This window comes from Colobus angolensis, unplaced genomic scaffold, assembly GCF_000951035.1.
Source record: "Colobus angolensis palliatus isolate OR3802 unplaced genomic scaffold, Cang.pa_1.0 Scaffold103, whole genome shotgun sequence".
NCBI classification, from domain to species: Eukaryota; Metazoa; Chordata; class Mammalia; order Primates; family Cercopithecidae; genus Colobus; species Colobus angolensis.
Genome location: NW_012111253.1, coordinates 5,393,551 through 5,421,033, shown reverse-complemented (window position 1 = coordinate 5,421,033; position 27,483 = coordinate 5,393,551). Strand labels below are relative to the sequence as shown.

Sequence of the window (27,483 nt, the reverse complement as noted above, 5' to 3'; positions counted from 1 at the left end):
CCTGACCTCGTGATCCGCCCGTCTCGGCCTCCCAAAGTGCTGGGATTACAGGCTTGAGCCACCGCGCCCGGCCTGGTAATGCTTAATCCTGACCCTCTAAATGCTTAAAATCAAAGCAAGATCCATACCCAAAAAACTGTTGAAGTAAATCAAAATCATAAAGAGGTATACACAGAGGATCTCAGCAAGTAAGGGACTATGCCACAAAGACAATGTGCCTGCTAGAAAAGCAGAGCCCACAGGATGTGGGCACCACACCACTCCCGCACACATTCACTTCTTTTTTTTTTTCAAAACAGGGTCTTGCTATGTTTGCTCAGACTGGCCTCAAACTCCTCCCAAGCTAAAGCAATCCTCCTACCTCGGCCTCCTGAGGAGCTGCAATTACAGGTGTGCGCCACTGCACCTGGCGCCACATTAACTTCTGATGTCTCCTTGTGTGTACTGATATTTGAATTATAATCTTGGACAGATTTACTTTGATCCCTAACTAAAATTCTTGCATTATCTGATTATAACCCCAAAGAATTGATTATCACTGGCAAAACACACATACATATGTGCACAAGAAGCTTATGTTTTAACTGAAATTGTTTTTCAGATTTACTGACTGCTCATTCATGTCACCCATAGGTGATATAGGACTTTGTATTTTTTTGTTTTTATAAAAAGTTAATTTTACAGTTTTAAAGCAGGATCTCAAAATATACTCACCGCTTGTTTTGTCTCAAGGATAGTCCTTGTCTTCCTAACAAGGGAGGTGTCAAATGACTTGACAGTGACTAACTCTACCACTGCATTCCCACCATAAAGATTGTACATGTCATCTGCAAACTGAAAGTTAGTTATTAACATTATTGGGAATCTCAAATATGTACTTTTTTCATTTTTAATTAACAAATTAAAATCATATCTATTTATCACATCAACATATTGTTTTGAAATATGTACACATTGTGGAATGGCTTAAGTACACATTGGCTAATTAACATATGCATTACCTCACTACTTATCATTTTATGCAATGAGTCAAAAACATACTTATTAAAATGATTTTTAAAGCTTTTGTGCAGCTACAAGAACAATGTACACTTACCTCCTGGCTCATGAAATACACTACATCTTAAAATAAGCAAGTATTAAAGGTTTTGATTATGCTCAACTATAAAGTGTTAAGCTTTAACATATATGCAAATGTTCAGAATAAAATTACTTTAGGAAGAGACTGAATTTGTCAGCATATAAATTGGAGGAAGGAAAGTTGGAAAGAGAAGTGAAGAAATCTTCCTAAGTGGTCTCTGGTTAATCACAAACATCTATAAAAATTAAAATACGAAGCCTCACTGAAAGGATGCAGGTGAAGAACTTCAAGGGCAGAGGGGAACTAGCATTTATTATGCATCTACTAAGTGTCTGGTACTGTGCTGGGTGTTCTACTTCAGTTATCTCATAGTGTTTAAGGGGTACAGAGTTTCAGTTGGGGAAGATGAAAAAGTTCTAGAAATAAAAGATATGATGGTTGTACAACATGTGAATGTACTAGTACTTAATAACACTGAACTGTACAATTAAAAATGGTTAAAATGGTAATTTTATGTTATATATATTTTACCACAAAAATTTTGTAAAGCTTTGTGTGAGATGACGTTTCCTAATGCTGTTCTTTCTAGCATTAGGAAGAAATATATCAATATACATTTTTGACCCTACTCCATCCTTGGCCAATATAATTAGAGGAACCCCAAAAAAGGCAAGTAAGAGCTCAATCAACAGTGTTTGAAACAGCAGATTTTTCTATTAAGAGGCTAAAAGTGAAATGGTCATACTCCAGCCTCTCATGTCTCATTGATATTTACCTTTTGCAAAGCGTCAACAAGGATCTTAGAAGCATCTCTGAATTGTTCAGAGTCTTCCCCGTAACGCTTCCCAATTTCATCCAAACCTGCCAGCTCCAGTGAATATAAATCAGGAGAATGATCCTTGGCTAGATGCTTATGACGAGACAGCTTAGGAGAACAAACAAACAAAAAAAGGTAGTGGATAAAGTAAGATGAAAGATGTCAAACACAGCCAGTTAAAGTTTTATGCCTAAACTAGGCTAAACTAAACCACACCAGTGTACTACAACATGCAAATAGTCTAAAATGGTGGCAAAAGAAACTGGTTTGAATAAGCATTTCTGATAAAGCCAACACGAATCTCATGTTTAGGAGCAGTATAAGACTCCTTGGATATTTAATAAAAGCTTTCAACAAAATTCCTCAGTTTTAAAAACTCAGGTATGGGCCATGGTATGAAAGAACAGATGGCTGGACCAGTTTGATCCCAGGAATGCACTACACTTCCAGACTCCCCGAACCAACACCTGTTGAAAAAGTTTGGAAAACAACTTCAGAAGACAACAAACAGGTAAGAATTTCTATTTCAGTAACAAGGATGATTTTTAAAAAATCATTCACCAAAAAAATACCCTTCAGACGGATTTTGTCCCTTCTTGACTTGACTGACAGCATTATTAGTCCAAACTATTATTTCTATTTTAGGCCCAAAGATATAGATAGGAATTAAGTCTGACAAGAAATCAGCAGCCAAGTTAGGACTATGGCCAGGGTGTTCTTACACCCAGGCTTGTGTTCTTGGAAGATATGCTGTCTCTCCCTAAAAAGCAGAAATGCAAAATAATTTGACTATAACATGGATGTATTCAAAATTCCCAATACTGCCACTAATTTTTCAATTTTCATGGGATCATAAATCTAGGGCATACTTAATCAAACTTTTCAACTGCCTTTACTATCATTCAAGGATTCTCTAGAAACCAAAATAAATGGAACTGAAAAATTAGAGCAGCCTACTTACCAAGCTTGAAATATCATGTAGCACTTGCAGTTCAGAAAGAAAGAGCAGGTCAACCTTCAGAGAGCCCAAAAAAAAGAGCATTCTTTTAAATGTGCACCAGAGATCTTTATTTGCCATTTATCAAGTAAGGCACAGGATATTACAAATGTTGATGATATAAGTGAATTTATATAATTATCTTCCATTTGGTATGTTTGCTTCAATTGAAAATGCATATAAAACATTATTTCCTAACAAAAAGGTGATGGCCATTCCCTAGCACAGTGACTGCCACTTAATAGCTATATTTTTGACAAAACCATGATAAAGCATTCAAGTTCTCCAGTGGTTTTCCTTCAAAGCATCGGGATATCCTGGCACTCTGCAATGAGATCCTACCATTGGCCCAGTTTGCTTACTTCCCTTGAATAGTTTCCACATCAGAGAATAAAAGATGATGGCCCTGGTCATCCACAGCAAATAAAGAGGGGAAGCCACCACAAAAGTGGCATGCCACATGGTTAAGAGGGCGCATGAGCAGATGGAGAAGCTGAAGGACAGGAGGCAAAAGTAGAGGTGGCTCCCTCCACTGCAATGTCCAGAATGAATGAGAAAAATGTGGCAACACATCAGCAGAAGCAGTGAACAATGGCTCCCAAGTTACCAGATCCACACAGCTCCACCAGTCACCAAGTAGATCTGTGACCTCTGGCTTGTTTGAATTAATAGGTGGCAACCCTCGTGCTAAAATGTGATGTTATTTACCACAGCTCAACTCACAAAAAGGATCAGTTTATTCATGAGAGTCATAAGAAAATTACATTAAAGAAGAATCTACCCCAGCAGTAAATGTGTACAATTTTTCATTTTCTAAAATATCAAAATTTCCAAAATTTCAAGTAGTATAAGGAATGGGAGGGCCAGAAGCAGTGGCTCATGCCTGTGATCCCAGCACTTTGGGAGGCTGAGACAGGATTGCTAGAAGCCAGGAGTTCGAGACCAGCCTGGACAACAGAGTGAGACCCTGTCTCTATTTTTTTAAAAAAGGGAAATTAATGATATTCATATATTCATTGAAAAACTGCACTTACTTCATTGTTCCTACTCAGAGAATTGAGGGGGAGTGAACTTAGAACAGAGTTTTCTTGAAACAGGCGATTACGGAGCTGGCGTAAGGTGACTGAAAGGTCTTCAAACACTGAGTTTGCCTTCCCTACCATATACACTCTCTGTAAGAAGAATAGAAAATTTTAAGTTGTTCACATTCTACAGATTAGTTCCAATACACAGAGGTATGACAACATTGTTCATAAATTAGTTTTAAATTTTCACAATAAAATACATTTCATAATTTCCAAATAATAAAAGCTTATTTTTTAAAATGTCTTAAATAAAAACATTATCACTTACTTCCTCACTGGGAGCCAACTGCAAAACAACAGGAGTTTCCTCAGAAAATAAGGAGTGAATGGAATTTGCAACACTGTCAAGACTAAAAGGAACTGCCTGAAATTTAAGAGTAAGAATGCAATTATTATGTGAACCAAAGTGGGAAGAAAAATCATTCATCTGAATGGTATTTAAAAAGAAGGCTTAAACTTTTTTCCAGCACTTTCTATGGAAATTTAGAAACCCAAAATCATTTCCAAGCAAGCTCTTTTGAGGGCACAGAAGACTAAACAGCCCCCTGGTAGGCCGAGTCTGTATCTCCCAATGTGCCTCAGAGGAAAATAACTTAAACCTGATGGACACAACACTATACCTAGCACAAACCATTTTCTGATGATCATTCATGTATTTGAAATAGCGATACATTTGGTTTCAATATTGACTAAATGTGCCATGATTAATGCGTATTCCACAATAAAGTATTTAACTTGCATTTAAGAGAAGGTTAGAGGAATCTGAGTATTGAATTTAATTGAAATAAAAATGGAATTCATCTTTCATTTCAAAATTTTAAAAATGTTTAATGAGATTTAACATTTGTCTTCAGATAGCCTAAAGACTCTTGGTTAACGTGTTAAGTATGTCGCAAGGTTTTTGAAGCCTTTATCTTAGGACATGTTGATATTATTAGATTGAAATAACCAACTGTGATAAGACCTACTTTTTTCTTCAATTTTTTTATTAAAGTGCAAAATACATATAATATAGTATACAAATCTTGGGGTAACAGCTCAACCAATGTTTACAAATGCATGCACTCAGGTAGCCCAGCCAGACCGACACAGAACACTATCAGTGCCCTCGAAGTACTACCTCCACCCTCAAGGGTAATGAAAATTCTGACTTCTATTTCCATTAGATTTGTTTTGCACTACATGATTTTAAAAAATAAATTAGTTATTTTTCCCCTCAAAAAATTATTTCATTCCCAGTATTACTGTATTAAAACAAGGAATACAGTCATGTTTTTGTTTTAATGGAGATTTCTTACGTTGATCTTTCGTTCAGTAGTTCCCTTACTACTTAAAGATTCATGTTTACAAGTAGCAAAGTAACGCTAATGTGGTACAGGCAGAAATCAATGTGATTATGTCTTACTGATAAAATCCCAGCATCACTTATTTTTTATTTATTTATTTATTTATTTATTTTGAGACAGAGTGTTGCTCTGTTGCCCAGGCTGGAGTACAGTGGCGTGATCTTGGCTCACTGCAGCCTCCGCCTCCCAGGTACAAGTGATTCTCCTGCCTCAGCCTCCTGAGTAGCTGCGATTACAGGCACGCACCACCACATCTGGCTAATTTTTGTATTTTTAGTAGAGATGGGGTTTCACCAAGTTGGCCAGGCTAGTCTCAAACTCCTGGCCTCATGTGATCTGCCTGCCTTGACCTCACAAAGTGCTAGGATTACAGGCATGAGCTACCACGCCCGGCCCCAACATCAATATTAAGTGATCAATTTTATGATTCTGTGAAATGAAATAATTTTTTTCTCTTACTCAAGATGCTTATTAACTCTTCCCCAAATTCTCTTAAAATGAGGTAATGAGTAAGTGAAGAGGGGGAAGAGTTCAAAGTTGCAAAAGCCTACTGTTAGCAGCCGTCCTGAATCAGCTAGAGGTGCTTTCCTTTAGCGATCATACAGTTTATCTCCTCAGGCTGTGAGGGGAATACATGAGTAAATGATGCAAACTTTCCAGCCTCACTTCACTTAGTGAAATGGCGCTTGGTTCAGGAAAGTTGAAGATTACGTACCATGTCCATAGAGATCAAATTGAAGCAGCTCATGAACCAGATGAACACCAATGAAGGAAAATAAATAATTATATAGGCAGCTAAGCTCAAAAAGTAAAAAGCTTCGTTGCTTATAATACCTAATAATGGTTTTCTCTCACTGTATTATAAAGAGATGCATATCTCTTCTCATATTTCTGTACCTGTATGACTTGAAATTCTAACTAAAACAGCTAGCTAATCAAATGGAAGCTTCGTTAAATGGAATTCTGAGATACTCTGATTTTTATGTTTTCTGGGGTTTGCCCCTGAATCTTCTATCTCATTTACCATCTTCTGCTAGGAAAAGTATTGAGCAGCCAACCAGGGCCAAACAATAAAATGAGCTCCTCGCACAGCACAGCTTCTTCTCATGTAAAATGAGGCTAGTCTGTTGTTAAATCTTTATTTTTGGATTACATGCTAATAAAAATCTCAAAATGGCATTTTGGATTTTTATATATTTATTTTGAAGAAAATCTTCTGCAATGATTTTCACAGAAATCACATAATAAACGACTTAAATGCTCCCTGTGAAATAATCTGCCTTTTGATCTGTATTGTTCCCTTCCTTCTACTTTATGTGTATTTACTCTGAAGTTCTTCTGCTTTCTTTAGCTCATTAATTTCCATTCTTAGACAAGCTAAATTGTCTAAAACATGAATTTAAGCTATAAACTTCCCTTTTCTTACATTAGCTGCACCTCCCAATTTTGTAAATAAATGGTACATTCATTGTTCCTCAGTTCCAAATAATTTAGAAAGTTCCAGTGATCTCCTCCTCAACCCATGAATTATTTAGGAGTGCATCTATTCCAACTATCTTTTCTTGTTGACTTTTTTTGTTTTTACCATCTCTAAATAAGACACTTAAATTAAATCTCCTGATTTTTCAATTTTAGGCCTTATCTATTTACTATCCATTATAGAAAATGAGGCTTTAGCTCTCTCACATCACCAACCACACTGCCCCACCCCCTGAACCATCCATGCTCTCCACTTCTGTTTCTATCTCCCCACTCTCCCAATAGTTACATCAAAATTTTCACTGGATCAGTATCATTTCATTATTATGACAATGTAAATAATACTCAACTTAGCTCATACTACACAATCACTGCATTTTCCTTGCTTTCCTTCTACTTTCATTCCTTTGTAATGACAGTGTCTTTTTTCTCCCTGATAGCTTTTAAGATTTTCCATTTCCTTGATGACTCTTCAATTTCACTGTATCCAGGTGTGGATCTGGCTTTTGCCTACTGGATGTTCCATATGCTTTAAATCTGAGGAGTCGTATCTTTTGTTTGTTACTATTTCCAAATACTTTTCATTTTATTTTTAACTGACAAACAGTAACTGTATATATTTATGGGGTACAACGTCATGTTTTGTCATAAGTTTACAAAGTGGACTGATTAAATCAGGCTAATAAACAAATCCATCACCTCACATACTTATCTTTTCTTGTGGTAAAAGTATCTAAAATCTACTCCTTTAGCAGTTTTGAAATATACACTGCATTATTATTTAATACAGTCACCATTCTGTGCAACAGATCACTAAAGCATGATCCAGCAAGCCCACTTCTGGGTATATACATCCAAAGCAATTGAAGTCAGGATGTTGAAGAGATAACTGCACTCCCATGTTAACTGCAGCACTATTTACAATTTCTAAGATATGGATGAAAGCAACGTTGGTGTCCATAATCAAACAAATGGATAAAAGAAAATGTGCAACTGGATGCAGTGGCTCACACCTGTAATTTCAGCACTTTGGGAGGCTGAGATGGGTGGATCACCTGAACTCAGGAGTTTGAGACCAGCCTGGCCAACATGATGAAACTTCATCTCTACTAAAAATACAAAAAATTAGCTGGACGTGGTGGCGTGCACCTGTAATTCCAGCTACTCAGGAGGCTGAGGCACCAGAATCCCTCGAATCCAGGAGGCAGAAGTTGCAGTGAGATGATATCGCACCACTGCACTCCAGCCTGGGCGAGAGCAAGATTCTGTCTCAAAAAAAAGAAAAAAGCAGAAAGAAGAAAATGTGTGTTGGGAACAAGTCCCCCAAAATCTAGCCATAAACTGGCCCCAAAACTGGCCATAAACAAAATCTCTGCAGCACTGTGACATGTTCATAATGGCCCTAACGCCCAAGCTGGAAGGTTGTCGGTTTACAGGAATGAGGGCAAGGAACACCTGGCCCACCCAGGGCGGAAAACCGCTTAAAGGCATTCTTAAGCCACAAACAATAGCATGAGCGATCTGTGTCTTAACAGCATGATCCTGCTGCAGTTAACTAGCCCAACCTATTCCTTTAATTCGGCCCATCCTTCATTTTCCATAAGGGACACTTTTAGTTAATTTAATATCTATAGAAACAACGCTAATGACTGGTTTGCTGTTAATAAATATGTGGGTAAATCTCTGTTTGGGGCTGTCAGCTCTGAAGGCTGTGAGATCCCTGATTTCCCACTTCACACCTGTGTATTTCTGTGTGTGTGTCTTTAATTCCTCTAGTGCCACTGGCTTAGGGTCTCCCGACTGAGCTGGTCTGGGCAAGTGGCGTCCATCTTGGGGGCTCGAATCCAGGTCGAAGGGTCGCCGGAGCGATGGCTGGAATGGAAAACGAGCTGGAGGACACCCGAATACTCTTAAAGCAATCTCTGTGGTGAGTAAGAAGGGGAGCTCAGAAGCGTCAGGGTAACAATGGGACAGGTGTGCGGTCTGGTTCATTTCACCTTGGAACTTTTTCACACTGATGAGGAAGAATAAGAGTATAGCGAAGTAACAGAAGAGGTTACAGAGCATGTTTATTCACCAGCTAAAGCTAAAGCGGCAAAGGAAGGAGAGGTTCATCCCTACCCTTTTGCACCCTCTCCTTATTATTTTGAAGAAAATGACCCCCCAGATCTTTCTTTTCCGGAGGACACTGGGCGAAAAGTAGTTGCCCCAGTGACTGTTCGAGCAGCGCCTCGAGCGACCACTCTTAGTTCTATTCAGGCAGGGATTCAGCAAGCTAGACAAGAGGGTGATTTAGAGGCTTGGCAGTTCCCTGTTAGAATACACCCCCCAGATCAAGAGGGAAATACTACAGCTACATTTGAGCCTTTTCTTTTTAAATCACTCAAAGAATTAAAACAAGCAATTAGTCACTATGGACCAGGTTCTCCATTTGTAATGGGACTGTTAAAGAATGTTACTATTTCCAGTCGGATGATTCCTACTGACTGGGATGCTCTTACTCGAGCTTGTCTAACTCCTGCTCAGTTCTTACAATTTAAAACTTGGTGGGCAGATGAAGCTTCCATTCAGGCTGCTCGCAATGCCCAGGCGCAACCTCAAATTAATGTAACTGCAGACCAACTTTTGGGTGTTGGCGGCTGGGCTGGTTTAGATGCACAACTGGTCATGCAGGATGATGCCATAGAACAGCTTAGAGGAGTGTGCATTAGAGCTTGGGAAAAAAAATCACTTCAGGTGGAGAACAATACCCTTCCTTTAGTGCTATAAAACAGGGACCCAGAGAACCATATGTTGATTTTATAGCTCGGTTACAGGAGTCTCTTAAAAAGATGATTGCAGATTCGGCTGCTCAGGATATAGTGTTGCAGTTATTAGCTTTTGACAATGCTAATCCCAATTGCCAGGATGCTCTGTGACCTATCAGAGGGAAAGCACATTTAGTTGATTATATCAAGGCCTGTGATGTTATCGGAGGTAATCTGCTTAAAGCTACCTTGTTGGCACAGGCCATGGCAGGACTGAGAGTTTGTTTTAACTGGAGTTTGTTTTAACTGTGGGAAGCATGGTCATACTAAAAAAGAATGTAGAAAAAATCAGCAAGTCAGGCCGCCAGATAGGGGGGAAAAAAAACTGCTGATCCTAAAATATGTCCAAAATGTAAAAAAGGAAAACACTGGGCTAGTCAGTGTCACTCTAAGTTTGATAAAGAAGGGAACCCGATTTCGGGAAACACCATGAGGGGCCCGTCCCAGGCCCCGTTCTAAACCAGGGCATTTCCAGCTCAGGACATTCCCTCACCCCTATACAATGTCTGTCCCTTGCCACAGCTGATAATGCTGCAGTAGATTTATGCTGCACAAAACCTGTGAGCCTTCTGCCTGGGGAACCCCTGCAAAAGGTCCCAACAGGAGAGTCTGTGGACCCTTGCCGGCAGGGACAATAGGATTACTTTTAGGAAGGTCTAGTTTGAGTTTAAAAGGAGTACAAATACATACAGGAGTCATTGATTCAGATTACAATGGGGAAATTCAAATTGTTGTATCTACTTCTATTCCCTGGAAAGCAGAGCCAGGAGAGCGCATAGCACAGCTCCTGATTGTGCCATATGTGGGGATGGGAAAAAGTGAAATTAAACTAACAGGAGGATTTGGAAGCACAAATAAACAAGGCAAAGCAGCTTACTGGGTAAATCAAATTACTGATAAACGTCCTACCTTTGAAATAACTATTCAAGGAAAGAAATTTGAAGGTTTGGTAGATACAGGAGTGGACATTTCAATCATTTCTCTACACCACTGGCCATCCACGTGGCCAATTCAACCCGCTCAATTTAACATAGTTGGAGTTGGTAAAGCCACTGAAGTATATCAAAGTAGTTATATTTTGCATTCTGAGGGGCCCGATGAACAACCTGGGACTATTCAAGCAATTATAACTTCTGTACCTATAAATTTATGGGGAAGAGATTTATTACAACAACGGGGAGTACAAGTTCTAATTCCAGAACAATTATATAGCCCTCAAAATCAACACACAATGCATGAAATGGGGTATGTCCCTGGTATGGGACTAAAAAACAAATTGCAAGGTTTGAAAGAACCGCTTTAAGCGGAAAAACAAAGTTCTTGCCAAAGATTAGGAAGTAATTTTTGATGGCGGCCACTGTTAAGCCTCCAGAACCTATACCTTTAAAATGGTTAACAGATTAGCCAATTTGGATAGAACAATGGCCGCTAAGTAAAGAAAAACTGGAGGCTTTAGAGAAATTAGTTGCTGAACAATTAGAAAATGGGCACATGCTCCAACATTTTCTCCTTGGAATTCTCCAGTTTTCGCAATTAAGAAAAAAATCAGGAAAATGGAGAATATTAACTGACTTAAGAGTCATCAATTCAGTTATACAACTAATGGGAGCATTACAGCCAGGATTGCCTTCTCCTGCTACAGTTCCAAAAAATTGGCCTTTAATAGTCATAGATTTAAAAGACTGTTTCTTTACTATCCCTTTAGCTGAGCAAGACTGTGAATGGTTTGCATTTACAATTCCTGCAGTAAACAACCTGCAGCCTGCTAAGGGCTATCATTGGAAAATGTTGCCAAAGGGCATGTTAAACAGTCCGACTATTTGCCAGATGTATGTGGGGCAAGCAATTGAACCTACTCATAAAAAATTTTCAGTGTTACATTATTCACTATATGGATGATATACTTTGTGCTGCCCCCACTCGAGAAATATTACTCCAATGTTATGATCAGTTGCAAAATTCAATTTCTCATGCTGGTTTAATTATAGCTCCTGACAAAATTCAGACTACTCCTCCTTACTCCCACTTGGGGACCTTAGTAAATGACACTACCATTGTGCCACAGAAAGTAAATATATGTAGGGATCAAATAAAAACATTAAATGACTTTCAAAAATTACTAGGGGATATTAATTAATTACTAGGGGATATGACCTGCTCTAGGCATTCCTACCTATGCCATGAGTAATCTGTTTTCTATTCTTAGAGGAAATCCTAGTCTCACTAGCCCTCGGCAATTAACAAAGGAGGTAGAGGCAGAGTTACAACTGATTGAGAAGCAAGTCCATAAAGCTCAAATAGAATAGATCCAGAGAAGACTCTAGATTTGCTAATTTTTTCAACTCAGCATTCACCTACTGGTGTTATTATCCAAGAACAAAACTTAGCAGAGTGGCTTTTTCTTCCACATACTAATTCACAGACTCTAACTCCTTATTTAGATCAAATTGCTACTATGATAAGGATTAGGAGAATTCGGATTGTTAAATTACATGGATATGATCCTGGAAAACTTATTATCCCTCTCACAAAGGCACAAATACAGCAAGCTTTTATAAATAGTCTTACTTGGCAAACCCATTTAGCTGACTTTGTGGGTATTCTCGATAATCATTTTCCTAAAACGAAGCTGTTTCAGTTTTTGAAATTAATTAATTGGATTCTCCCTAAAATAACTAAATTTAAACCAATTGAAGGTGCTGAGAATGTTTTTACAGATGGGTCTAGCAATGGTAAAGCTTCTTATTTTGGCTCAAAAAGTAAAGTTTTCCAGACGTCCTATACTTCAGCTCAAAAAGTGGAGCTTGTAGCTGTAACTGAGGTTTTGACTGCTTTTGATATGCCTATTAATGTGATTTGATTCTTCATATGTGGTTCATTCCATACAGTTAATTGAAAATGCTCAGTTACGATTTCATACAGATGAATAACTGATGACTTTATTTACCCAATCGCAAACAGCAGTTAGGAGTAGAATGCACCCTTTTTACATCACTCATATTGGAGCTCATACACCTCTTCCAGGACCTTTGACTGAAGGGAATCAAATGGCTGATCACCTAGTTGCTATTGCAATATCTAATGTTAGACACTTTCACAATTTGATCCATGTTAATGCCTCTGGTCTCAAACGCAGATACAGCATTACCTGAAAGAAGCTAAAACTACTATCCAGCGATGCCCAACTTGCCAAATGGTACATTCCTCATCTTTTACAGGAGGAGTTAATCCTCGAGGACTGGAACCAGCTCTGTTTGGCAAATGGATGTCACACATGTTCCCTCGTTTGGGAGACTAGCTTATGTACATGTATGCGTGGACACCTTTTCTCACTTTGTCTGGGCTACATGCCAAACAGGAGAGTCTTCTGCCTGTGTTAAACGTCATCTTTTGAGTGTTTTGTGGTGATGGGCATTCCAGCTTCTACTAAAACAGATAATGTCCCAGGCTATACTAGCCAAACTCTAGCTACATTTTCCTCTATGTGGAATATTAAACACATTACCAGTATCCCATACAATTCTCAAGGACAAGCCATAGTGGAAAGAATGAATCTCTCCCTAAAACAGCAGTTGCAAAAGCAGAAAGGGGGAGACAGAGTATATGGAACACCACAAATGCAACTGAACCTAGCATTATTAACTTTAAATTTTTTGAGCCTGCCCAAAGGCCAGATGTTATCAGCAGCTGAACAGCATCTACAGAAATCAGCTGCAAAGACAGAAACAGAACAACTGATTTGGTGGAGAGATCCGATAACAAAAAGTTGGGAAATAGGTAAAATAATAACTTGGGGTAGAGGTTATGCTTGTATTTCTCCAGGCCAAACTCAACAGCCGATTTGGATACCATCAAGACCCCTGAAACCTTATCATGAGCCAGATGCCGAGAAAGAGACTCTGGGAGGATCCCGAGGACCCCCCGGTTGCAGCCATGTTGAGACTGATGCTGAGAAGGGCCCCAACTGTCATGAGCAACCCATCGAACACAGCCACCCACCTGGGGACAGATCAAGAAGCTGTCACAGATGGCAGAAGAAAACCTGAGAAAAGCAGGACAACTAGCCACAACGAGTAATTTAATGGTAGCTATGATAGCAGTTATCACCACCACCATGAGTATTCCTTCAATAAGGGCTGACACAGAGAACAATGATACTTATTGGGTATATTTCTCAATCTTGGCTGGTAATAATGCCTGGATGCAATCACTCTGACACAGTTACACATGTTTTCTGATTTCAGTATTTACCATAATAAATCTGCTCTTATAATTGAGGCATACCGCTCTCAAAAACCTATTTGTAAACAGGATTGGACCCAGTTAGAAAAACTGAACATACTTGTTTAGGAAGATTGCATTGCAGAACAGGCAGAGGTGCTGCACAATGATTCCTATGGAATCACTATTAATTGGTCCCCTAAGGGGATGTTTAGCTTGAATTGCACCTCTCAGTCGGCCTGCCACGGCCACACTATGTTCAGATGATCTGAACAAAATGGTCAGATGGTAGAAATGATAAGAAGTACAGCAAAAGTTCCTATTATCTGGAACCATGGAGGTATAGTGGCACCTCAACCTCAAATGATACGGCCTGCTCTAGGAGCTAAACATAAGGATTTGTGGAAACTATTAAATGCTCTTAATAAGATCAAAATTTGGAAAAGAATAAAAAAGCATCTAGAAGGACACTCTACAAACTTGTTTTTGGATATAGCGAAATTAAAAGAGCAAATATTTAAAGCATCCCAGGCACACCTGACCTTAATGCCAGGAACTGGAGTGCTTAAAGGAGCTGCAGACAAATAGCAGCTAGTAACCCATTTAAATGGATAAAAACATTTGGAAGCTCTGTGATTTCAATGCTGACTGTGCTTTTAATCTATGTTGTCTTTGTATAGTCTGCAGACGTGGATCCCGACTCCTGCGAGAAGTAGCTCACAGTGACAAAGCTGCCCTTGCTTTTATCTCTTTGCAAATCAAAGAAGGGAGACATGTTGGGAGCAATCCCCCTAAAATCTGGCCATAAACTGGCCCCAAAACTGGCTATAAACAAAATCTCTGCAGCACTGTGACATGTTCACAATGGCCCTAACGCCCAAGCTGGAAGGTTGTGGGTTTACAGGAATGAGGGCAAGGAACACTTGGCCCGCCCAGAGTGGGAAAACCGCTTAAAGGCATTCTTAAGCCACAAACAATAGCATGAGCGATCTGTGTCTTAAGGGCGTGTTCCTACTGCAGTTAACTGGCCCAACCTAGTCCTTTAATTTGGCCCATCCCTTCGTTTCCCATAAGAGATACTTTTAGTTAATTTAATATCTATAGAAACAATGCTAATGACTGGTTTGCTGTTAATAAATATGTGGGTAAATCTCTGTTCGGGGCTCTCAGCTCTGAAGGCTGTGAGACACTCCACACCTCTATATTTCTGTGTATGTATCTTTAATTCCTCTAGCACCGCTGGTCTCCCCGACCCAGCTAGTCTCGGCAGAAGAAAATGTGGTATATAAACATAACGGAATACTATACAGCCTTTAAAGCGGGGGAAACTGTCATTTGCAACATGGATAAACCTGGAGGACATTATGTTAAGTGAAATAAGCCAGGCATAGAAGGACAAATACTACATGACCTCACTTGTAAGTTGAACTCATAGAAGTAGAGAGCAGAATGATGGTTAGAAGAGGCTGGGGAAGACAGGTGGATGGGGAAAGGAGAAATGTTGATCCAAATAGCTTTTTCTTTTTTTTTCAGATAGAGTCTCGCTCTGTCACCCAGGCTGGAGTGCAGTGGCGCAATCCCAGCTCACTGCAACCTCCACCTCCCGGGTTCAAGTAATTCTCGTGCCTCAGCCACCAAGTAGCTGGGACTACAGACGTGTGCCACCACACCTGGCTAATTTTTGTATTTTCCATAGAGACAGGGTTTAGCCATGTTGGCCAGGTTGGTCTCGGATTACTGGCCTCAAGTGATTCACCCGCCTTGGCCTCTCAAAGTGTTGGGATTACAGGCATGAGGCATGGTGTCGGGCTCCAAATACCCTTTTGAGATATCGTTTTATTATTATGTTCAGATTTAATTGCATTGTGGTCAGAGACGGTAGTTTATATGATACTGATTCTTTATTGTTTGTTGAGATTTGCCTTGTGGACTAGTGCATAGTAATTTTTTCTAAGTATGCCATGTGTGCTTGGAAATAATCTATACTAGACCACAGGAAAGTCTGAAAAAAAAAAAATTCCCAAAACTTCAGCATCACATAGACCACAGTATTACAATGCAGTGAACTTAGAAATTTAAAAATTAGAAATTATGTTTTTAAAACTCATGCATTTGGAAAAAATACTTCTACATAACTCATGGGTTAAAGAATCACAATACAAATTATGAAATATTTTGAAGTATCAACTAAAGCACCATATATCAAAAATGTCTTGTAACTCCCTCATAGTTTCTGTTCCTTCCTTTTTTTCACAAATTTTTTCTCTTTCTTTCTTCTTCTTACCCCCCCGCCCCCACAGAGATAGGGTCTTGCTATGTTGACCAAGCTGGTCTCGAACTCCTGGCCTCAAGCAATCCTCCCATCTTGGTCTCCCAAAGTGCTGGGATTACAGGTGTGAGCCACCATGTCTGGCCCTTTTTTTTTTTTCACAATTTTAATGTATGTATTTTTAGGTCTCTTGGAAATTGGCCTATTCTCTGTAGTCCTAAGGAGATGAATTCTGTTTGTTGCACCTAGTTTCTCATGGCATTTTTGTTCCTTGAGGTGCTTTGTAAATTCCACTCATCTTCCATATTTGACCAAAGGAGCCCTTGGCTGTGGAGGTGTCCCTATGGGGCAGGTCATGTGAATTTGGAAAGAACCACTCTGCACAGCATAAGCCTATAATTCTAATTCTAATTTCTCTCAGGGGACTCTTTGGGTCCAACAGCCAAGGGCAGCAAGCCAGCTTTACTAGTTTTACCAGTCCTCTTTTGAAGTACAAGTTGACAGCATTTTCTAGTCCCTGAATTTCTGCAGGAAACACAGTTTCAGCGTCAGCTCTTGCTCACCACTATGGCTTCTGAGTTTTCCATCCATACGTAACACCTGTGTATACTGCCCCCTCTTGCATTCAAATTTACTTATGCTAGTAAAAATGTTTCTGTGACATTCTTTCAAGCACTTCTGTATGCTTATAATGGAAGCATATAGATCAGCACAGTCACCCACATTGCCTGAATGGCCAGTGAAGGAGTAAGTGAGCCAGCAAGCAGCCTCCAGTGTCCTTACACACAAAAAGAGGTAAAATCCTGCAGGGAAGGTGACAAGACAATGGCCAAGAAAATGGCAGCAGGATACACCCCCAACTGGTTTCTCCTTTGGTGGCTCTCTTTTTCGAGCCTCTGGCTATTCTGAGTGGGGCAATTTCTCTATCTCTTATCTTAAACAGTACTCTCATCCACAGAGAACAGCCAAGCCTCAATCAATTACAATCATCATGTAATTTTCTTAAAAAGAAATTGTGTTTGTAAAAGAATTTCAAAAGAAACCGTGCATCAGAAACAGATAAGAGAAGTATATTTAGAATGCAATTCATAATGACAGCTGACAAGGGAAAATGTAAAACACATCCCTTTAATTTTTTATAATAAATACTCACATTCTCCAAAGGGTACGAAATGACACTGCCTGGGGGTAGAGCCAGTTTGTCCACTCCCTTCACCATCACCATGACAGTAGCCCGAGGACGATGAAACAGGTTACCCACTGCGAGTCCTGGCCAAGAAAGGTCCTAAACATTGAAAAGCACAAAACGGTGCTTAATTATCAACTCAGGAACCCACCTCCCCAATAACATCTAATAAGCAGAGTTAAGGGGTTCTGGGATGACACTGACAAGGAAAATTCACAGGGAAAGTAAACATTTTATTTGTGGCAGTCGCTGCAATCTCCTAATTAAGAATGCTGATTTCTACCCTTTTCATTTTCTTAAAATTCTACAGATTTGAAACAAAGTCTAATAGTAAGTTATCTCACACCTTTTGTGGAAAAAAGCAAGCAAGTAAACAAAACATAGGTACCTTTCAAATAACAGATCACAAAATAATTCTTTTCTTCATGTAGCCACGGAAATTTTCTTCCCCCACATCATTTTTTGCCCTTATATACAGTATCACTTTTATCTTTCACAGCAACATAGCAAGATGGTCATTAAAACATCCTCTTTAGACTAAGCTCTTTATAAATAAAACAATTCCTACTAAAAGTAACTATTATTAGTTTACTAATAATTATTTCTCAAAGTTATTTTAACAGCCATCTGTAGTCAAGTTTAAGGTTGTAAAGAACTAGATGGTCGGGTGTGGTGTTCATGCCTGTAATCTCAGCACTTTGGGAAGCTGAAGCAGGTAGATTCCTTGTGCCCAGGAGTTCAAGACCAGCCTGGGCAACATGGCAAAATCCTGTCTCTACAAAAAATATAAAAATGATCTGGGCATGGTGTTGTGCACCTGTGGTCCCAGCTACTGGGGAGGCTGAGGTGGGAGAATCTCTTGAACCTGGGAGGTGGAGGTTGCAGTGAGCCGAGATCAGGCCACTACACTCTAGCTTGGGTGACAGAGCGGAACCCTGTTGCAAACAAAACAAAACAAAAAAAAGAATTAGGTACAGGCTGGGTGTGGTGGCTCGTGCCTGTAATCCCAGCACTTTAGGAGGCTGAGGCAGAAAGGATTGCTTGAGGCCAGGAGTTAAAGACCTACCAGCCTGGAAAACATAGTGAGACCCTGTCTCTACAAAAAATTTAAAAATCAGCCAGGCATGATGACACGCACCTGTAGTCCTACCTACTCAGAAGGCTGAGGCAGAAGGCTGAGTCAGGAAGATCCCATGGGCCCTGGAGTTTGAGGTTGCAGTGAGTCATGCAGACTCAAACTCAGCTTGGGCAACACAGCCAGACCCTGTCTCTAAAAAAAGAACTAGGTACAAATTTCATCCTTAAATGTAAACAACCAATCGTATTCACTTTGGTTGCCCAAAGACTACAAAAAGCTCAGAGGCTCTGCCCTTAGGCCTGGCAGTGAAGCAGTTCCCAGGCAGAGTTTCTGTTTTCAGAGGTGCTCAGGATTTGGAGAAAAGTTCCTTTCAGTGACTGATGATATATATCTAGAGACCACATCAAAAGCACCAGACTTACAAAGAGAAGGAGATGATAGCACAGAGCAAGCTGCATTTCCTTTCTTCTGAGCCCTTAGCTTCTGATCTCTCATACTGACTGGATCTAGACCCTCCCACCCCCTACAATCACATAAGCAACCAATTACAACAACAGGTCACAGCTTCATTCTAGGAAACCGAGGTCCTTGGCTGCCCCATGGCTACTGACTATACTATTTTCCTAACCTCAGGCATAATGCATATATATTTTATCATTCATAGTGAATCTATCACCCATTCCAAAAAAAAAAACAAAAACAAAGTAGATATCCTATTAGCAGTAGGACAGATGCATTCTCTAATATATAAAGAATTTCACTACAATGAATAAACAATTATATAGTTAATGATTTCTAATGATTTGTTTCAGAAGCCAAGCTTGAAGCACTTATCCAAAATCTTCCCAACTACAAATGGGCTTTTTAAAAATTAATTCATTTATTTTTAATTGAGATGGGAGTCTCACTATGTTGCCCAGGCTGGTCTCAAATTCCTGGGTTCAACTGATCCTCCCACCTCGGCCTACTAGAATGCTGGGATTACAGGCGTGAGCCACTGCGCCTGGTCCAGATGAGCTTTTTAACTTTTGTAATCTGTACCAAATGTACCTACGTTTGTTTGATGCTTTCTTGGGCTATTAGCAGAAATCAGTAAAAATGTTCTTAGAAGCAGCTCCAAACATTTAAAAGAATATATACATACTTCTTTCACAGAGAAGCCCATGGACAATGCAGCCACGTCTGGGATCCGCTCTCCTGGTATAGGCCAATTTCCATTTCGGAAAACAACAGACCCCGGTGATCTTAATATACTAAACTCGTTCCCCAAAACACCTGAAAAGAAAACAGATTAGCAAAATGAATTATTAACACCATAAATCATTTACCTTGACAATTATTAAATATAATACATGTTTCCCCATTCACCACTGACTTAGCATATTAAATTATGACTGGTCAAAATGCTGAGTCCTAAACAATAACAAATTCTTTTTCAAAGTATCACTCTAAGGATTTAAGTCCACACATTCTGCTGGAACAAAAGTACAACTATCAGAGCCTCTCTGAACCTATTCTGGTTCAGGGACTGCCTGATAAAAACAAGAAACAAACAAAATCTCAAAAAGAGATCAACAAAGGTACGACTATAAAACAGGGTTTCCTAATGATATAGACACCTTCCTACTGATGGCTCTTAATAGAGGCATGTAGCAATTTGGCAGGAATTAGAAATCAGTGGCATATCTCCAAAATTTAAAAAACAAAGCCCAGGCCCAGACTAAAAAGGAAGAAAAGAAGCTTGAAATCTCTAAATTATTTCTACCATCAATCCTCTCTACACAATGCAAATTCATAAAGTTCCTAGTATTTCACTATAAGATTTTAGCAGGTTAGTATGTCTTAGGATAGGTAACATCTTTCCTTATGTCCCACAGGCAACCCTAGTGAAATAAGGACTCTCAAATGTTGGTGGGATGGGGCATACATGTCACAAGGAGAAACACAAAAACACTTCAGACTTTGGAAACAAAGTCCAGGAAATTGTAGTTGACATGTCAAGAGGGTAAGAAAAGGTTTCTGTAATGATAAAGTCAACTAGTCTAAGGTTTTGGGATTAAAAGATAAAGATGAGAAAGGGGCTATTTTATAAGCCCTCGACAGCTAAGGATGACATATTTGGCCTCTTCATCCATTATCTATTAACCTAGTGATGTCTAGCTTACACAGGGACAAGTAGCTAATTTCAGTCACTGAAAGGAACTTTTCTCCAAATCCTGAGCACCCCGAAAACAGAAATTCTGCCTGGGAACTGCTTCACTGCCAGGCCTAAGGGCAGAGCCCCTGAGCTTTTTGTAGTCTTTGGGCAACCAAAGTGAATACGATTGGTTGTTTACATTTAAGGATGAAATTTGTACCTAGTTCTTTTTTTAGACAGGGTCTGACTGTGTCGCCCAAGCTGAGTTTGAGTCTGCATGACTCACTGAAGCCTCAAACTCCAGGGCCCAAGGGATCTTCCTGCCTCAGCTTCCTGCTTCAGCCTTCTGAGTAGCTAGGACTACAGGTGCATGCCATCATGCCTGGCTGATTTTTAAATTTTGCATTCCTATGAAAAAAATTAGCTCCAAGTCTAGAACAAATGTTAGCCACACCTAGTATGGGAAAATTAGACTTTAGTAAAGCATCAGTGTTATTCTCTTGACCTAAGGAAAATACCACTAACAGGGTATGGTAATAAAGTTGGAAGCAACAGTAAGTGTTTTGGTGTTGCAGTATCGACAGTAAATAAAAGGCTTCAGGATGGTGCCGATACATACTGTTACAAATTTCAATTCAGCATAGCCGTCAGAACAGGAACTTCCAAACTGCTCCAGCTGAAGACAGACCAAAAAAATTTAGCAGAATGGAATGGTCTTTTGTAACTGATAGATATCTTGGTTCACTAAAGTAGTAGTACTGCAAACACTAAGAAAAATGAGTAACCAAGAGACCTATGCTTCCCAAGAACCATACACATATTTTGTTTGTTTGTTTGTTTGTTTTGAGACAGAGTCTTGCAGTGTTGCCAAGGCTGGAGTGCAGTGGCACAATATTGGCTCACTGCAACCTCCGCCTCCCAGGTTCAAGCAATTCTCCTGCCTCAGCCTCCCGAGTAGCTGGAATTACAGGTGTGTGCCACCATGCCTGGCTAAATTTTGTATTTTAGTAGAGACGGGGTTTCACCATATCAGCCAGGCTGGTCTCAAACTCCTGACCTCAAGTGATCAGCCCGCCTCGGCCTCCCTATGTGTTGGGATTACAGGCGTGAGTCACGGCACCCAGCCCCAGGTACCATACACATTTAAAAAACCATATTTTGATTTGGAGATACCCTTGTTTTGAGACATGGCCCTACTCATTCAATTCCAGCAAACCTATACCAAATAACTTTGCCCCGACTTCATAGTTTCAACTTCCATGCTTGTACAACAGTCCTTCAGAAGCCCAGAGCTTTAGAAAACCTTAGAGTCAGGGACTCCTATAAAGAGAAAGGTCATTTGTCCAAACTTCTGCTTATTGTAAGTATAAGCATGTCTCAGGGATACCTGGCAGAAAGTCACCCCTCCTCTATTTCAATACTGCCAGTGATGGGGACACCACCTCAATATATGAACTACATTTGCCAGCAACTGGCTTCATTTTCCCAACATTCTAATCCTTTGAAAAGTTTTTCCTTGTACTGAACTGAAATGGGCTTCCTAACTTTCAACTTCCTATGCTATCACTCCCTGACTCAGTCTCACCAGATAACCTCATCTCCAGCTTCAGAGAAAACAGGAATTTCTTGAGCTACCTGCTTCCTCTCCCTACCACATATTTATCTGCACAAGCCCCTATCTATATCTCCTCTCCCTCCAGACATGAGGGCAGGGATGTCCCTCCTCCAGTCTAAGACAATCCTGTGTTCAGCCTTCTTAGGGACCTTCGCTCCTTCACTGTTTATTAAGTAAGCCACTCTTCTATCAGGAGCTAGGTGGCTATATGTAACAGCCATCAAAAGATGGCCCTATAGAATACAAGCTCCATGAAGGCGGGGATTTCAGTGCAGTCTTGTTCATACACTATCCCCAGGGCTGAGAAGAGAGCCCGACACATTGGTGCTCAATAAGTACTTGTTGAGTTAATGAATGAATGAAGTCACACCTCAAACCACCAATTTTCTCCCTCTCCACTGGCCCTTTCACTTCAGCATAAAAATAAACTCAGGGCACTCCCATTCTATAACTAAAACCATAAAAAAACCTCCTTTGGTCCTACCAGTCTCCACCAGCTACCAGCCTTGCTCCCCTTCAGAGGAAGAATCCAGGAAGAGCAGTCAACCACTGTTTGCTTCTATACTTCATTTCACATTTACTACTTAACCCACACAATTTTTTTAAAACTTTTTTTAATTTTTTTTTTCTTTTTTTTTTGAGACAGGGTCTTGCTCTGTCACCCAGGTTGGAGTGCAGTGGTAAGGATCTCAGCTCACCGCAACCTCCACCTCCCAGGTTCAAGAGATTCTACTGCCTCAGAGTCCTGAGTGGCTGGGACTACAGGCACGTGCCACCCCATCTGGCTAACTTGTGTATTTTTTTGGTAGAGACAGGGTTTCACTATGTTGGCCAGACTAGTCTCGAACTCCTGACCTCAAACAATCCGCCTGCCTTGGCCTCCCAAAGTGCTGGGATTACAGATGTGAACCACCGCACCTGGCCGCCCACACCTTCCAAGCCCACCATGCCACTGAAACAACTCCCCAAACTCAAAAGGCAATTTCCATCCCTTAATTTTATCTAACTTACCAAAGCATTTGATACTGGCAACTCCGTCCCTTAAAAGCCCCTGCTTTGGTCTTCATGCAGCCACAGCCCCTGGTTTTCCTTGCAATCCCTTTGACTGCTTCTCCTCTGTTTCTTTCCCTTCCTGTCCTTTAAAGCAGTGGTGGCCAAACTTTTTAGATTTCAACCCTATCAGCACAAAATTGGAAAGTAGCCTTTCTCTCTTCTCTCTGTCCCTCTCATCCTCTCCATGTAAAGTATACACTTCTACTATAGTAATAGATTATGTATTTGATTTGTGCTATATTACAAAGCACAAACAAACAAAAATTTTAAAAAGGATGAGATACCTGTGTATATTTTTCCCAATCTAATAATGAGAAAACATCAGATAAACCCAAATTGAGGGACAGTCTACAAAATACCTGACCATTATTACTCAAAAAGAGATAAGATAAAAATAGATAGGCCAGGCATGATGGCTCACAGCTGTAATTCCAGCACTTTGGGAGGCTGAGACAGGCAGATCACTTGAGGTCAAGAGTTCAAGACCAGCCTGGCCATCATGGCGAAACCCCATCTCTACTGAAAATACAAAAATTAGGCCAGATGTGGTGGCTCATGCCTGTAATCCCAGCACTTTTGGAGGCTGAGGTGGGCGGATCATTTGAGGTCAGGACTTCGAGACCAGTCTGGCGAACATAGTGAAACTCGTCTCTACCAAAAAAATACACAAGTTAGCCGGATGTGGTGGTGCATGCTTGTAGTCCCAGCTACTCAGGAGGCAGATCACCTGAGGTTGAGAGTTCAAGACCAGCCTGACCAACATGGAGAAACCCCATCTCTACTAAAAAAATACAAAATTAGCCAGGCGTGGTGGCGCATGCTTGTAATCCCAGCTACTTGGGAGACTGAGGCAGGAGAATCACTTGAACCCAGGAGGTGGAGCTTGAGGTGAGCCAAGATCGTGCCATTGCACTCCAGCCTGGGCAACAAGAGTAGTCCCAGCTACTTGGGAGGCTGAGGGACAAGAATCGCTTGAACCCAGGAGGCGGAGGTTGTCGTGAGCTGAGATTGTGCCACTGCACTTCAGTCTGGGTGACAGAGCAAGACTCTGTCTCAAAAAAGAAAAAAAAAAAGATCGCTAGATAGACAGATAGATAGATAGAGGCCAGGTGCGATGGCTCACACCTGCATGTAATTCCAGCACTTTGGGAGGCTGAGGAGGAGGATCACTTGGGCCCAGGAGTTCGAGACCTCATCGCTACAAAAACAAACAAAAAATTAGCTGGGTATGGTGGCATGCACCTGCAGTCCCAGCTACTAGGGAGGCTGAGGTGGGAGAATCGCTTGAGCCTGGGTGGTCGAGGCTGGCTGCAGTGAGCTGTGATCACACCAGTGCACTCCAGCCTGGGTGACAGAGTGAGACCCTGTCTCAAAAACAAAAACAAAAAAGATACAAATGGAAGTTCTAGTACATTCTTCTGGCATCCAAATGGATCACCTAGCATATTCCACTTTGGAGAGCTGAGGGCTCCATTCTTGACTTTTATTACTTTCCTATTCTATATCTCTCCGAGGCTGAGCCCAACTACTCCTAAGGCTGCAAACACCAAAAGCACACCCAATTCACCATCTTTCCACACGCTTCTCCTGTATTCTCTATCTTGATGGATGATACCACTTTCCAACCAGTGGCTGGAATCAGTTGTCTTTAAATCCTTCCTCAGCAACACAGCTAATTAGCCACTGAATTTCATCTTTCTTTCTTATCTCACAAATCCTTTCCCTCTATGTCCAGGGCACACTCTTCAGGCCCTCACCAGGTATGCTAGAATTGGTTGCCTTAAGACCCTTGTCATGCCTGTCTCCAATCCAGACTTTCCCATAACTGCTTCAAAATACAGATCTGACCATTCACCCTTCTGCTTAAATGCCTCCTCTCACTGCCCAGAGACTCTGAGGCAAAACCCAAAGCATTAACACCCAAGTAACCTCATCAACATTATTTCTGGGATCTCCCCAACTTAATCCCTGTTCATTTTAGCCCCACCAAACTAATTGCCCCTCTGCTCTCACATCACTCTGCTTTTACACATGCTGTTCTGTTTCAAATACCTTTTCTTCCCACCCCAACTTTTCAACATATTAGCCCTGGGAGGCACCTCCCATGGGAAATTTTTCTCACCCTCCCCCGTCTGGGATAAGTGTCCTTCCCTCTAGGAACTCCACTATACTGTGCTATGATCATCTATGAATGGTGGATGGAATCAGTTAATATTAAATGGGTCTTATCTCTCTCCTCTTCTACATGACATCACTTCAAATTCCATGTGTTCACCCTTGGCCTTTCTTCTCCAGGCTAAATATCTGAATTTTTTCAAATACTCCTCATGATGTGGTATTCAAAACCCTAGTTCCCTTCCTCTCTCTCTAGGTCCCTAGTTCTCTCTCTAGTTTGGCAACACTGTTTTAAAGGATTTCTATTTTTGTTTCTGCCTCGAATACAGAAGTCAGATATCTTAAAGATGTTTTCCATTACATCACATTTAGTCATTGTGGAAAATAATAATTGAACCTCATCTGACAAGACTGAGCAATTCAGAAGCTGACAGGATCAGGTTCTTGTTCTGTATGAACTCGGCTATGCTAGTAAGGAAAGCATGTTCAAACCGTGTGCAGAAGCAATTATTTTATCTCAGACCCAAAACAAAAAAGCCTACACCTCACTGAATCAAAATAATATCAGTCAAAACATTAAAACACGGAATCTCAATAGATGTTCAGTTAAACCACAGGATCAAAGGGAATATTTTTAAAATTTCAAAAACTGAATTAAAATTAATTCCCTCAAAGTATCTCAGTAGATCAGAATGACCTATCCAGAGCCAGAAACAGAAGAAACAAAAAACTTGAAAATGTTTGGGGCATGGATACAACGTAACTATCATTAACACAGAAAACCCCTGCACCTCTAGGGACAGAGGAGATCTGCACATTTCAAGAGCATACTGGTGCAGAATTAAATCGCCATTCCAAAAGCAGGACCTCCCAACACCTCACATAGGTTTTTGGTTTGTTTGTCTGTTTGTTTTTGCTTTTGAGACAAGGTCTGGCTCTGTTGCTCAGGCTAGAGTGCAGTGGCACGATCTCGGCTCACTGCAACCTCCGCCTCCCTGGTTCAAGCAATTCCTGTACCTCAGCCTCCTGAGTAGCTGGGATTTACAGGCGTGCCCCATCACGCCCGGTTAATTTTTGTATTTGCAGTAGAGATGGCGTTTTGCCATGTTGGCCAGGCTGGTCTCAAACTTCTGACCTCAGGTGATCCGCCTGCCTCAGTCTCCCTAAGTGCTGGGATTACAGGTGTGAGCCACCGCGCCCGGCCTCCCATAGGTTTTAAACTGACACACTGAGGATCAGAGCACCCATTCCTCCAAACTGTTCTCAACTTGGCCTCTTGTTCACTACTGTGTGTGCCTCCAGTCTCAGCCCCCATTACTCCCACATTCTCATACAGTAATAGCGTTACCTGTGCAACACAACATACATAATGGAAAAGGCCCGCCAGGCACGGTGGCTCAAGCCTGTAATCCCAGCACTTTGGGAGGCCGAGATGGGCGGATCACGAGGTCAGGAGATCGAGACCATCCTGGCTAACACGGTGAAACTCCGTCTCTACTAAAAAAAAAAAAAAAAAAAAAAAGGCCCATGCGCTGGTACCACCTCATCTGAAATCAAATTCAGCTTTGCTACTACCTGTTTAGCGTTGGGTAATTTATTTAGGTTGACCACCCTGCAAAACGAAGAAGATACCCACTTCTAAGGACTGCTGTCAAATGAAATACATTACCACATGATATGCAATAAGAGGCCACGTATTAGCTGATTTCTTCTCTTGCTGAATGCTTAGGAACCTAGGTTCTACTCAGAAAGCTACCATGTATTGACATGTGACCCTAAAAATGTGACTCACATCCTAGTTTCCAAATCCTTAAAATTTGGAACTGTGACAAACCATTGAGAGGTGCTTTGTATTCGCCTTAAGAAATAATCATATAAAAATAATGACTCCATCTCAACTTTTTGTATCCTGAAATATACATAAGGGAGGGGAGGGGAAGAGATTTCAGCAATTACTGATGACAACCACTAGAAATGAAGACACCGTACAAACGCAAAAACATCGTGGCAGCTAAAAAGTCTGCCTTCCCTTCTTCGGCAGCGGGCTGCGACTCAATGAATCCCACTTCATTGAGAAATGTATCTCCGTACTCTGAAGGGCCTCTCCAAGCGGAAGAGGCCTGCCGGACGCGCCTTCCTCAAAGTGGAGGGTGGAGGCCGGCTCAAGGGCCCCCTACGCAGCCCAGCCCCGGCCCCG

General features: G+C 40.8%; 1 protein-coding gene across 2 annotated transcripts in view; it reads right to left on the bottom strand.

The window, feature by feature from the left end:
• ATP6AP2 (ATPase, H+ transporting, lysosomal accessory protein 2) overlaps window positions 1–27,483 on the bottom strand; it is a 39,289-nt gene that overhangs the window by 5,807 nt on the left and 5,999 nt on the right. The window contains exons 3-9 of one of the 2 annotated variants that reach the window (XM_011942256.1): window positions 19,511–19,641; window positions 17,256–17,387; window positions 4,249–4,344; window positions 3,930–4,067; window positions 2,860–2,913; window positions 1,857–2,006; window positions 715–834 (exon numbers count right to left, since the gene is read on the bottom strand). In XM_011942256.1, the coding sequence (XP_011797646.1) occupies window positions 715–834; window positions 1,857–2,006; window positions 2,860–2,913; window positions 3,930–4,067; window positions 4,249–4,344; window positions 17,256–17,387; window positions 19,511–19,531 (711 nt within the window). In that variant the 5' untranslated portion in view covers window positions 19,532–19,641. Of the gene's footprint in view, window positions 1–714; window positions 835–1,856; window positions 2,007–2,859; window positions 2,914–3,929; window positions 4,068–4,248; window positions 4,345–17,255; window positions 17,388–19,510; window positions 19,645–27,483 lie in introns of those variants that run through there. The other variant, XM_011942249.1, reaches the window with a different exon arrangement.